This window comes from Palaemon carinicauda, chromosome 28 (assembly GCF_036898095.1).
Source record: "Palaemon carinicauda isolate YSFRI2023 chromosome 28, ASM3689809v2, whole genome shotgun sequence".
Lineage (NCBI taxonomy): Eukaryota > Metazoa > Arthropoda > Malacostraca > Decapoda > Palaemonidae > Palaemon > Palaemon carinicauda.
Genome location: NC_090752.1, coordinates 42093679 through 42107047, shown reverse-complemented (window position 1 = coordinate 42107047; position 13369 = coordinate 42093679). Strand labels below are relative to the sequence as shown.

At 48.8% G+C, this 13369-nt stretch overlaps 1 protein-coding gene across 1 annotated transcript in view; it reads right to left on the bottom strand.

Moving 5' to 3' along the window:
* Window positions 1-13369, bottom strand: part of LOC137621525 (tectonin beta-propeller repeat-containing protein 2-like) — a 124564-nt gene that overhangs the window by 69311 nt on the left and 41884 nt on the right. Inside the window, exons 6-7 of the mRNA XM_068351884.1 lie at window positions 10804-12053; window positions 10466-10596 (exon numbers count right to left, since the gene is read on the bottom strand). Coding sequence (XP_068207985.1) covers window positions 10466-10596; window positions 10804-12053 — 1381 coding nt within the window. The remainder of the gene's footprint in view (window positions 1-10465; window positions 10597-10803; window positions 12054-13369) is intronic.

Below are 13369 nucleotides of genomic sequence, written 5' to 3'. Positions count from 1 at the left end.
ATTTTCGGATGATCTCAACTTGTTGAGCACCCTCCTCATTAGACATAATGGTAGAAAAGCGTAGACAATGATGTTGTCCCCGTTGTTGGAATGCATCTTGCCAGAGATCCTGGGGATCCAGGACTGGTGAACAGTAGAGCAGTAACCTGTTGTTCAGAGACGTTTCAAACAGATCCACCGACATGGAACCCCAGAAAGTCAGGACTTTGTTGGCTACTAGATGATTCAAAAAATACTCCGAGCCCACTATCTGAGTTGCTCTGCTCAGATTGTTCACGAGCACATTCTTCTTGCCCGGAATGAAGCTGGCTGATAGGGTTACCAAGTTGTCTTCTGCTCACATTAGCATCTACACTGCTAGATGGCACCCCTTAAAGGTACAGACTTGCTTGTTTACATAAGCCACCAAAGTGATGTTGCCGCTCATCAACACCACCGAGTAACCCGTCAGGAACTGCTGGAACTGTTGAAGGGCTTGGAAGGCTGCCCTCATCTCTATGAGATATATATGCTGGTACATTTTGGACTCTGACCAGAACCTGGAGGCCATGTGGTGCAGCATGTGAGCCCCCATCCTTCTTTTGATGAATCTGAAAAGTGCATCAATTTCGGGGGAGGGATGAGAAGGTCGAACCCTCGGCGGATATTCTTGTCTGCCACCCCCTACCTCAGGTCCGTCCGCTACTTGTGTTCCATGGGGATCAGCATATCTGGGGAGTCCTTGTGTTGAACCCACCTGGATTTTAACTGCCACTGAAGAGATCATAATCATAGGCAGCCCTTGCAGACAGGTCAGGCCAGGGATGTCAGATGACCTACGAGACATAACCACCACTGCTTCCTCAGCCTCTGGATTCTGTCATCTGATGGGAAGACTTTTTGCAGGCTTGTGTTGATGATCATTCCTAGGTATACCGGTCTCTTGGATGGAAGTAGGAATGACTTCTTGAGATTTACCATGATCCCCAGATCACGACAAAATTTGAGGAGTCTGTCTCGGTGCTGAAGAAGGGTCGCCACCGAGTCTGCTAGAATCAGCCAGTCGTCCAGATATCTTAGGAGATGGATGCCTATCCTGTAACCCCAGGTTGACACTAGGGTGAAAACTCTCATGAAAACCCTAAGTGCTGTTGAAAGACTAAAGCACAGCACCTTAAACTGGTATTACTTGTTGTTCTGAATGATCCTTAAATACTTCCTTGATGACAGATGGACTGGATCTGGAAGTATGAGTCCTAGAGGTCCAATGTGCGCATGAAGTCCTGTGGTCTTACTGCTTGGCTGACCGTGTCTGCCGTCTCCATGCTGAACTGAGTTTGTAACAAAGTTGTTCAGAGCTGAGAGGTTGATGACAGGTCTCCAGCCTCCAGACACCTTTTTTCACAAGAGTCAACTGAAGAAGCCTGGGGATCCTTCGAGGTCCTTCTGAAAAGCGCCCTTCTCCACCATGGTCTTAACTAGCTCCATCATGGATCCCTTCCTGTATGACCTTGATGGAACTGGACTCTGGGTCAATGGAGGAAGAGATTGACGGAACGCGAGACGATACCCTGAACGAATTACGGATATTGTCCAGAGTTTGGCCCCGTTCTGCAGCCAATTCTGCCACCGCATTGCAGGCATCCCCCAATTGGAGGATAACTGAGAAGGATTTCCCTCCCTAGCAGGAACAGCCTAACCCACTACCTCTACCTCCTCGATTCGACTTTGTGCCTTTTTGGTCTCTGGCAGGAAGGTGCTTCTTTGACGAGCCTTTGGACGTGCTTGTATTCTTACTAGACAGTGGCCTGGACGATGCAGCTTCTGTGGAAAGGGAGCTGCCACGTAGGACCTGGAGGTCATGACCCTCTGGAGAAGAGAATCCTGGTTGGACTTTCTCCACCGGTCCGTCGCTCTCTCGAGGTCTTCTGTACTGAACAGAGAGGGTCCTTCCAATGTAGAATTTCACAGCCTGATCACCTACACCTTGGGAACCTGTCGATGGAATTTCTCTATCACCGAGTTAGGTTCATCCAAAGGTTGGCTACCTGATGGGAGAGGAACTCCATGGTTCGGGTACCTGATAACAGGAAAGTCGCCATAGACTTCCTTGTGCTCTCTTTGGACCAATCTATGGTTCTAATGAGGTGTTCAATGAAGCCCAACCATAGATCCAGCCATGAGGTGGTAGGCTGGCGAGGGCACCAGAGAGTTATTGAATCCTTTGACTGGCCAGACAGACAGTAATACGTTGGATCCCTCTCTCTAGCTACGGCTCATTTTTCTTTGCTTAAACATACACCGAATAGTCTGGCCTATTCTTTCCACATTTTCAACTTTCCTCATTCACCTAACAACACTGAGATTACTAAACAATTTCTCTTCGCTCCAGGGGCTAATTACTGTACTATAATTGTTCAGTGACTACTTTCCTCTTGGTAAGGGTAGAAGAGACTCTTTAGTTATGGTAAGCAACTCTTCTAGAAGGGCACTCCAAAATCAAACCATTGTTCTCTAGTTTTGGGTAGTACCATAGCCTCTGTAACCATGGTCTTCCACTGTCTAGGGTTAGAGTTCTCTTGCTTGCGGGTACACTCGGGCACACTACAGTATTGCATCTTTATTTTTCTTCCCTTTGTTTTTTGAAATGGTGTGTTGGGCAGGCTTAATAGAAGAACCATGGATGCCTGGTGGGTTGTCAAGAGATTGTCTTTTCCTTATCTGTTTCTTTTTCTTTTCAAAACCATCCTTACTGTCCTCCCTTCAGTTGAAGAGGCTATCCTGGAGAGTATTTAGCCTTGCATGGTGTATCTGCTTCTCCATGTTGACCAATTTTTCCCACTTTTTTTTTCTAGTCTGTGGGTGTGATCAATCACTTTATTTATATTTCTGTACATGTTGTTTTTGTTATCATTCTATTTAATTTAGTTTTTAAGAATGATATCACAAATTTTTAAGTAATTTGTATTTTTCCTAACATACTTACCTCAAACTACTTTCTTAGGAGTATCTGGGAGACTCCTCCCAACCGACCAGAATTTTGTGTAGTTTACCCTATTCCCGTTTCCTATGAGGGTCAACCTCAGGCGGAGTGATACGCACCCTGAGGCGACCCGGGGTCGGAGAGCATGCTTGCTTAGGTCGTGCTCCTCAGTAAGTTTCGTCGGAAAGGTTCTCCTCAGCCCTGCAGGGCCCTCGGGGTAGGATGGGCGGGCCATAACCCGAAAGTAGTTCGAGGTAAGTATGTTAGGAAAAATACAAATTACTTAAAAATTTGTGATTTGTTCCAACATGGAGTACTTACCTTGAACTACTTCCTTAGGAGACTTAAACTTTAGGAGGTGGGAGAGTCCTGCAGGGACCAGAGACCGGAATGCTGGAAGCAACAAGGGGGAAAACCTAGTAGGCGGCTAGGTTCCGTTGACCACTGATAGAAAACGCACGAGATAGGGAAAACTACCCAAAAAACTAACTTAGTGTCTAAGTGGCTTACCTCTGTAAAAACGCCTCGGAGACGCATTCCTTGATGATGCAGTATCCCACGGTAGTTAAAGTCTTCCGAGTCATTCCAGGGAAGGTAATCAGGGACCAGGGGAAGGTAGAAAGGGGGAAAAAGGTAAGGAAGGAACTTGTGTCTCTTGGACTTACCGCCCATGGCTTCCCCGGGGCTATGACCTTAGATCTTCTGGAGCGCGGAAATGACAGGATCAAGGGCGAAACTGTCCAAAGATTTTCTCAAACAATCCTTCAGGTAGTGTTCCGTGAAGGTGGATTGTCTGGACCAAGTGCCTACCGTCAGGATTTGGCCCACTGCCATGTTCTTCTCGAAGGCTAAGGAGGTGCTTAGACCTCTAATATCATGAGGCCTAGGCTTGCTTGAGAGAGGGGTTCCTGAGGTGTCGTAGGCCCTCTTGATCACTTGACGCAGCCAGATGGAGACCGAATTCTTGGAAACTGGCTTCTTCACTCATCCTGTCTAGACGAACAAACTCTTGATCGCAGGGCGGAGCCTGGATGTCCTCTCCAGGTACTTCCTTACTGCTCTAACTGGGCACAAAAGCAAGTCCCTTGGGTTGTCTGAACGAGGGATCGCTGGTACCGAGAATCCCTCGAATCTAGGATCCCAACATGGGTTCTGAGTCTTGGCCACAAAACTAGGCACGAACTTAAAGGAAGCTTCTCGCCACCCCTTCAAGTGCGAGACTTCGTATGACAGCCCGTGCAACTCACTAACTCTCTTCGCCGAAGCCAGGGCTAATAGGAAGACTGTTTTGAGGGTGAGTTCTTTGTCCAGGATGTCTTTGAGGGGCTCGAAGGGCGGTTCTGACAGGGCTTTGAGTACTCTAGCTATATCCCACTGTGGCACCCTCGTTGCCTGGGGGGGACATGTCTGCTCAAAACTCCTGATGAGCATTGAAATCTGTCTGGAGGCCGCTAAGTCAATGCCTTTTAGGAGGAAGACCTGCCCTAATGCTGCACGCACTCCTTTGATAGCCGGGATAGAAGTACCTACATCATCCCTAAGATACACCAGGAAATCGGCTATCTCGTGAATAGAAGCCCTCAGGGGCTTGATGTTCCGGGCAGTGCACCATTTCGAAAAGACAGCCCACTTTGCTTGGTAAACTGCGACTGAGTAACGCCTTAGGTAACCCGACATCCTCGTTGCCGTCCTCGACGAGTACCCTTTCTTCTTCAGGAGTCGCTCGATAACCTCCACGCGTGTAGGAAGAGGGACCGAGGGTTTTCGTGAAACCTCTGAAAGTGAGGTTGACGGAGGAGGTCTGGTTTGTCTGGAAGGGGCCAAGGGGGAAGGAGAGCTAGTTCCTTTAAGTCTGCGAACCATTCTCTCTCCGGCCACCAAGGCGCTACCAAAGTCATCTGTAGGTTGGTTGCCCTCCTCACTGCTGAGCACTTGCCTGAGCATTACGAAGGGCGGGAAGGCGTACACATCGAGGTTGTCCCGAGGATGTTGGAAGGCATCCTCGAACGCTGCTGCTGGATCTGGAACTGGAGAACAGAACACGGGAAGTTGTGTATTCAGACGAGTGGCGAAGAGGTCTACCACTGGTGAGCCACACTTCAGGATGACTGTCCAAGCTACTCCTGGGTGTAGAGTCCACTCCGAGCCTATCACTTGGCCTACCCTGCTGAGGCCGTCTGCTAGGACGTTCTTCTTTCCTGGGATGAACCTGGCCGTAATTTCAATCCCTTCCTTTGCAGCCCATTCCAGCAGTTCTGTTGATAGAGTGCATAACTCCTTTGACTTTAGGCCTCCTTGTTTCTTTACGTAGGCCACTAGCGAGGCGTTGTCGCACATCAGCGCCACGGTGTTTCTTCTGAGGAGATGTACGAATTCTTGACATGCTCTCTGGACGGCTATCATCTCCAGAATGTTTATGTGTAGGGTCCATTTCTCAAGGGACCACTTCCCTTTCGTCGATTGGTCGAGGAGGTGTGCACCTCAACCCTCCTTCGACATGTCGGTGAATAACAACATCTCCGGAGGATCGAGTGCGAAGGGCATCCCCTTCAAGGTGTCCGCTCTGTCGTGCCACCACTGTAGGACTTCCAATGTTCCTGGGCAAACTGGAACTATCCTGTGCGGGGGCTCCTCCGGGGACCACAGTTCCTTCAAGTTCCATTGAACAACCCTGAGCTTGAGTCTCCCCTGAGGGACTAGCTTCTCTAGAGACACCAGATGGCCCAATAACTTCTGCCAATCCTTGGCTCTCCTGGGTTGGCTCGTGAGGAAGGGCTGCAGTACTCGGTCTAGATTGTCCAGCCTTTCCAAGGAGGGGAAGGCTCTCACCCGCCGGGTGTCCAGGACCATCCCTAGGTAGGTCATCCTGGTGGTGGGTGTCAAGTAGGACTTCTCTAAGTTGACTGTGATACCCAAGTCCTTGCAGAGACGTAGAAGCTTCGCGCCTTGCTCCTTCAGTTCTTCCTCTGAGGCTGAAAGTAACAACCAGTCGTCCAGGTACCGGATCAGGCGAATGCCCTGCTCGTGTGCCCAGGCCGAAACTGTTGTGAAGACTCTCGTGAAGACCTGAGGCGCTGTCGACAGCCTGAAGCAGAGGGTCTTGAACTGCAAGACTTGGGTATTCCACTTTATCCTCAGGAACTTCCTGCTGGAGGGGTGAACGGGAATCTGGAAGTAGGCGTCCTTGAGATCCAGGGACATCATGAAGTCCCCCTCTCTCAAGGCCGCCAACACCATCTTCGCAGTGTCCATTTTGAAGTCGGTTTTTGCCACAAACTTGTTGAGGGCTGACAGGTCTATGACTGGTATCCATCCCCCTGTCAACTTCTCGACCAAGAAGAGCCTGCTGTAGAAGCCCGGCTCGGGATTCTCGACCGATTCCAACACTCCTTTGGTGATCATGGTCGACACTTGCTCCTGTAACGCTGCTCGTTTCAAGGGATCTTTGGACACCAACCACTCCGCCTGTTGGGCTGAAATAAGTGGCGGAGGCTCCGTCAAGAAGGGAAGCCTGTATCCTTCCTTCAGGATTGTAACGGTCCAGGGATCTGCCCCGTAATCCCGTCATGCTTGCCAAGAGTGTCTGAGGCATCCCCCTACTTGAGGCTCCGGTAGGAGTAGGGGGCCTCTCTTCCTATCTCCTCCTAGAGGCGCGGCTTGAACGACCTCTCCTAGAGTTGCCGTAGGAGGGTCTAAAGCCAGACTGAGAGGTAGTGTTGCCCCTACGGGGGGGCTGTGAATTCTGGAGCCAAGAAGCTGTTGGAGTTTCTCTCCTCGGTTGGACTGGCGAGGAATGAGAGGTATGTGCAACGTCCACCGAGGGTCTTCTGTGCACTGGACGTCTCAGGGGAGGGGGTCTTGGTTCCCCTACACCCTTCATCTTTCTGACCCTCTCCATCGTCTCCTCGACCGATTTGAGGGGAAACACTGACTCTTCCCACACCGAGGAGTTTCTCAGAAACCTTGCTTCTCGGTCGGGTAACTTCCTCACTAACTTGCTTAGGATGGTGTCTCTCTTCCGCAGGACCCAGTTGGCGGCCTGGGAGAGAGACTGGTAAGAAAGGAACTTCAGTGCTTTTCCCCCTGAACTGATTAACTCTCTCAGCAAGGACTGGTTCTCAGACAGGGAGAGATCATGAGGACTGGAAGCCCACCAGAATGCACGCCCACCAGTCTTAACCAAGAAGACACGTAGACTAGATCCTGGGCCACGTCTTCCATCATCGAGGTCTCCATTGGGGAAAAACAAACTGGGGCCGAGGATGCCCTGTCCTCCGCCGCCCCTAGGTTCAACGTGGTGACCCCCGACTCTACTGCGCGGGGTCCCCCACGACGTCCTTCCGGGACGTAAAAACGTTTCTGGGTCTTAAGGCCAGGAAGAAGCTTCGAGCCACTCTGACCCCTAGGGGCATCTGCTTGGCTGGCTAAGAACTTGTCTATGTGCTCCATCCCTAGTTTTACGTCTCGTGCTAGGGGGAGCGCCAAGGAAGGTCTCTGTTGAACCGGATTGTCCACGAGCCTGCTGAGTCCTGAGAGCCAGGCTTGTTCCGCCGAGGGCTTGGGCTCATCCAACCTATGGTGTCGTCTGATGAGGGCCAAGACCTTTCGATAAGAGGAGATGTCATCAGATGAGCACTCTCCTCCTTCTACCAAGGCATCCGCTACCAACTCCTCCGCCCAAGAAGACTCGTCGAGGGCGGGAGGGGGAGCACGGGAAGGGAGCAACTTCTTCTCCTGCCTCGCAACTGACGGGCTTGCCCGCAGGATGGGCGAATCTGCTGGGACGAGGGTATCCGTCATGGGCCTACCTTGTCCCGCGGGGGGCCCCATGGCTATGGGCTCCTCGAAGCATGAAGGGCGCCCCTGGTGCTCGCGGAAGACCGTCGAGGTGGCCGCTGATGACGCCAAGTCTTCCGTCCGGAGGAGCGCCTCCCTCCGTTGGGCTGAAGAAGCGGGAGCCCTCGTGGCCTTAGAGTCGTCTAGGGAGGCTTGATGCAACGTCCCTTGACGGAGATCTGGTCTGCTGGAGGAGTAGGGTCGCGAGGGAGAAGATGAGGCTCTAGGGAGCCAACCGGAAGTGGCCGCGGCTGAGGTAGCCTTAAACAGCTCACTCCGGGGTACTGTAATTCTCACCCACTTATCATTCGAAGAGTGACTCTTCTTGGACTTCTTCTTTGAGGTTGGATCTCTTCCTGCTGTGCCTGGAACGAGAACGGGACTTCTTCTTCCGTGACTTTTCCCGCTTTCTCTTGGAGGACTTTGGACCTTCGTCCTCCGATGAAGACGAATCCAAGGAAGAGGATGACGAGGAGGAGGAGAGGGAGTCCGCCAAATCTCCCGAGTCGTCTAAATTCGCAGGGGGAACTCCGCGTCGCTTCTCTGGAGAAGAGGGTTTAAGAAAGATGGGCGGGAGTGTTGACGAGGGCGCCGGGGGAGACCGTGGAACCTTCTTTCGGTCGAACCAAGCACCGAACTCCTCCTCTAACCTCATGGGGGACCTGAAGGGCGTCCTTTGTGGATCCCATGTGGCGGGGTCCGAATTAGATGAGCCTGCCTTCTCGGCGTCTCCCCCGGTCGCTGAAGCACCTGAAACACACATCCAGGATGCAGGGGAAGATGCTGCACCCGTCTTCCCCCCCACATAGGATCTTCCGTAGAGACGGGCCCTGTAGGCACCAGGACTTCGTCTCTTGAACACACTTCCGCCCTTCCCTCAGGCCTCACACATGCCTGAACTGAACTAATATCATCCCCCACAGACATCTCAGACTCTTGGGGAAGGGCAATGGGCCGCTTCCCCGCAACGGACTTACCTCGTCCCCTACTCTGGGTAGGGGAAGGTGGAAGGGAGCCCCGTTCCGACGAGGCATCCGGCGAAACTAACGACGAAGAAACGTTGGCCTTCTTGGGTGATTTCTTGGCAGCTTTCTTCTTTTTAGTGCCGTAGAGGACCCACTGAATCTCAGTCCAAGGCTTGCACTCCAGACACGTGGTCGTGGGGAACAAACCTTGCCCCTACACGACAAACACAGGGAGTGGGGATCGACTTCGGGCTTGGAAAGAAACGCACCACAAGATTTTCCGGCCACAGGCCCAGGGCAACGGCGAGGATGCTCCATTACGCAACACTAGGACACCAAGAGACACAGGGAAACAGAGGAAAGGATAGGGAATGAACACGTGGGTAACGCGTGGTAGACACAATGGGTCGGGGGACACAAGGGTCGCACTGGGTGAGGATAGCACGGCGAGATGGTAATCACGTCGCGACCAGAAACTTACTGAGGAGCACGACCTAAGCAAGCATGCTCTCCGACCCCGGGTCGCCTCAGGGCGCGTATCACTCCGCCTGAGGTTGACCCCCATAAAAAACGGGAATAGGGTAAACTACACAAAATTCTGGTCGGCTGGGAGGAGTCTCCCAGATACTCCTAAGAAAGTAGTTTGAGGTAAGTACCCCGTGTTGGAACAAACATCTTTTTTATTGCCATTAATTCTTATGCTGTCTGGAGACATTGAGCGAAATCCAAGACCACTATGTCCTAGATTTTGTCAATGTCATCTACTGTATTGCAATATTCGTGGTCTTCATGCAAACATTCGAGACCTTACAGTTGCGTCCAGACAGTATGATATACTTTTGTGCTCATAAACTTTGGTTCTAATATGAGGCACTCATCTGAGCTCCTTATAACTGGTTGTAAGAAGCTAATAATTATGAAACAGGCCTGCAACACTTCTGCAAGAGAAAATTGCTTCACGGCAGCTGGAGGTGGTACTCCTCTAGGGGAGGCAAGAACCCTCCAATACCCGGAGGTTGCCAAGGAGTGTGGTCCAACTCGACTGCCTCATGGAGGAAGGCAAGAGGGGAGGAGCTTCGGAGAGAAATCTAGGAGTGTGTTAAGAAGCCCAAAGTCTTTTTGCCCAAGAGGAAGAACCTGGAGGAGAAAGATCTCACTTGGCTTTCTTCCTCCTGTGATGCCCAAATTTCTCCCATTGGGAGGCAGGCCACTCCCTGCACTCATCACAGGGTGAACTCTGCTCACAGAGACACCCCCTACAGGTTCGGCACGCAGAGTGCGGGTCGGTATCAACCGACGATATGAAGGTGCAGCAAGGAAGAACCTCGCAACCAGGACAGGTACATATGGGAGCGTCAGAGAGAAACACAGTCACACATATAAGAGAAAAAGAATGAACGTAAAGCAAATGTCTGTATGGCTAAGCCTTGAGGAGAGAGCGGACACGCCAATTCTCTACCAGCCAAAAGAAAAAAAGTGATGTAGCTTGCCGAGCTGTGAGTATATAAAGGTGGCTAGGTAGCCTCCAGTCATCCCCTACCTACCCACTACAGTGGTTAGGTAGGGTTGCCACCTCGCATTAAAAGTCTAATGGCTACCTTCCAGCTTTGCTGAAAGAATATCCATATAAATAACGTAAGGTTTGTTTGTGTAGAAACAAATAAAACCTTTAGGAAAAAAAGTGGGTAAATTTTCCACATACCTGAATACAACCTGCCCTTTGTCAGTGAGACCCCATATCACTTTGGCATAACTGACAACTTTAATTAATCGGAAATCTTCACAAGATACGATGCTTGGTCCTCTACCTCCAGCAGTGGGTAAGACACATACCTGACAGATTATACTTCAATTTAACAAAACAGTTATGAAAAAGCACATACTATAGATGAATTATACGGATTTGTACATTGAATTGAGCAAATATACCATAAATCTAAAAGTAATAAAGGAGGATTTTTTTAAATTTTATCAAATTCACCTTTCTAGTTTTTACTCAAAATAAATTATCAAATAAATTATCAATTACCCACAACTTACCTGGTAATCTCCTCTGATATACCATGTTAGCTCCTCATCTACACTTAATTGTGATACATTTCTGGCTGCAAGAGTCATTTTAGCAGTTGGCAATGCCTCTATGTTTGCTATCTGAACTGTGTAAGCATTTGTTCCATAAAGAACCCACATAACAGACCCACTTGGGGACTGTGCTATGTGAGTAGCTCGGGCTGCCAATTTATATTTTTTCCAAGTACTATCTGTGCTGGATTGTTTACAGAATAGACAACCGTGACTGTCTAAGAATGCTACCATCTTTTCAGACACACTAATACTTATAACATTACTTGGAAGTTTATGCTTGACCCAGCCACCAGGCATTTCCTCTTGGTCATACTGATGAGACTCAATTGCCACCGAATATGACCAACTAATATCAGCGATCTCTGAAGAGTCAGTCACAATAAACATAGCACTGGATTCATTCAGAAATGGATCTTGCCCCTCCATGGACGGTATTCTGTTACCTGGCAAGGAAACCAAACTGCTGCCTGAAGGAGGTCCATAACTCAAACGATCTTCACTAAGATTGCTCCCCAAACGTTCACACCCATCATTACTTGCCAAAGAACAACTGCATGAATTGCTATCATTTGAACTTTCTTTCTTTTCTAAGGTTGCCTCAATAACATCTTCAGATGATGTAAAAGTAGCATTGTTACGATAATATTGTTCTAAAAAGTCATTAGAGGCACTGTCAGGCAAGGGGCTCTGTTCTTTCAGAGTACTTGGAGTAGAACATCCTGTACTCTCCAAACTGTGTTCTCTATCAAATGTGACATGACTCACATCATCACTTTTCTTTTCATCCAAAGATTTAACCTCATGGTCCATTCTCAAGCAACTGAGATCTAGAATTTCAGCTAATAAACTCTCTTTTTTCTCTATGTCACTTTTAAAATCTTCATAGGTCCTAGTGTCAACATTTTGAGGATCAAACCCTTCCAAATCATTGATACCCTCAAACTGACAATTCTCTGATTTTAAACCATAACCTGTCCCATTCAATAAATCAGATTTGTCTGACAGGCATCCCTCTTCTGTTCTGTAATTCAACTGCCTGCTAACTTCTTCTAAAAGTTCACTCCCAGGACTGCTCTTCTCTGTAGAAGAACTTTGCGGAGTGGCACAGGATGGAGAAGAAGAAGCAGAGGCATTACTGTGCAATACATTCATATCACCTTGTCTGTGTTTGGTGCTAAAATCGACATTCATTGGAGATGAAGATTCTGAAACAAAAAATCTAGATTATCAAAATAATGCTCTCATGACTAGAAAATACTTAAGATGAAAGCTGTGCTCAGAAAAATATCCAAGTAAAAATACATATACTGTACTCTATGTAACACTCAACATAGCAACAATTACTAAAATAATAAATATCACAAATTTTCAAAGTAATTTGTATTTTTCCTAGCTATATAAACTTGAGTCTTTTAAATAGGGAGATGATTTTGGCACAAGCTGGACACCTGTTAAATTCACTAGTGATGTAGTTAATGACAGGTGGTACACGAGCGAGTAGCCCCATCCCACCACCTGTCAGAAGAACTTAACTTTGACTTTTGGGTTAAGCTCTGAGAGGGGTGGTGATTTGTTCCTACATGAAATACAAACCACTATCTTTTCAATAGGAAGAATCACTACTTGATTGGTCAAAAGTCCCCCTAGAACCAAACTGATGAGTTCTTTTTCTTCCCAGGAAATGTCAGTCTGCCTAGTCCCATACGGGAGCAAAGGAGATGGCTCCAGCAACCTCCTATCTCTCTCTTACAGTGATAAGAAGACTGATAAGGCATTGCCTGTCCAAGATGAATCGTACAGGTTCAACGGTAGAAACCCTTTCCCCAAATGGGGAAAATCAGTCTGGAATATACCTAAACCTCGTGTATGTGATCAATGGGTTGGAAGTGTAATTTACCAGCAACATGTCAGATTCAGTGTGTGATATTGTGATGACTTCATCTCCAAGAAGGGGGATAGAAAAAATGAAAGAGAAGAGTCAGTCATTCTACCGTTCACCCCAGACTTACATCTACATGTTAACATTAGATGGGATGCTTCCTGTCCCATGAGGTAGCCAGGCTGGCTACACAACTACTTGAGCAGCCACCACAGGACCAAGCACAAAGGTGTCAAGGGACTTCTAGGGATACTCCTGTAGATATGAGGCTGTGAAAAGTGGTTTGCTGCTTTCAAATCCCAGCTGTTCAACACCTGGTCAACCGGTAAGTTTATCTCCCCTGACCTTGTGAGCTCTGGTCCAAGCTGGTACTCAACTCTCAGCAGTTCCTTGACACCTTGACACCTCTTTCTTGGTCCTGCCAGTACTAATGACGAGTTGCTGACACTCAGACCTGAGGTGTCGGAATCTTTTCAGATAGCACCGCATAATTCTCAAGGGACACAAAAGCATCTCCTCTCAATCACCACCAGACATTTCACAAAGACAGGGGATGGAGAAGGTCTCGAAATGGGGGTAGTGCGCTGACAGGTTTTGAGTTTGGGTTTGGGTTCATATACCTTTGTTGCAAAACCCTTGACT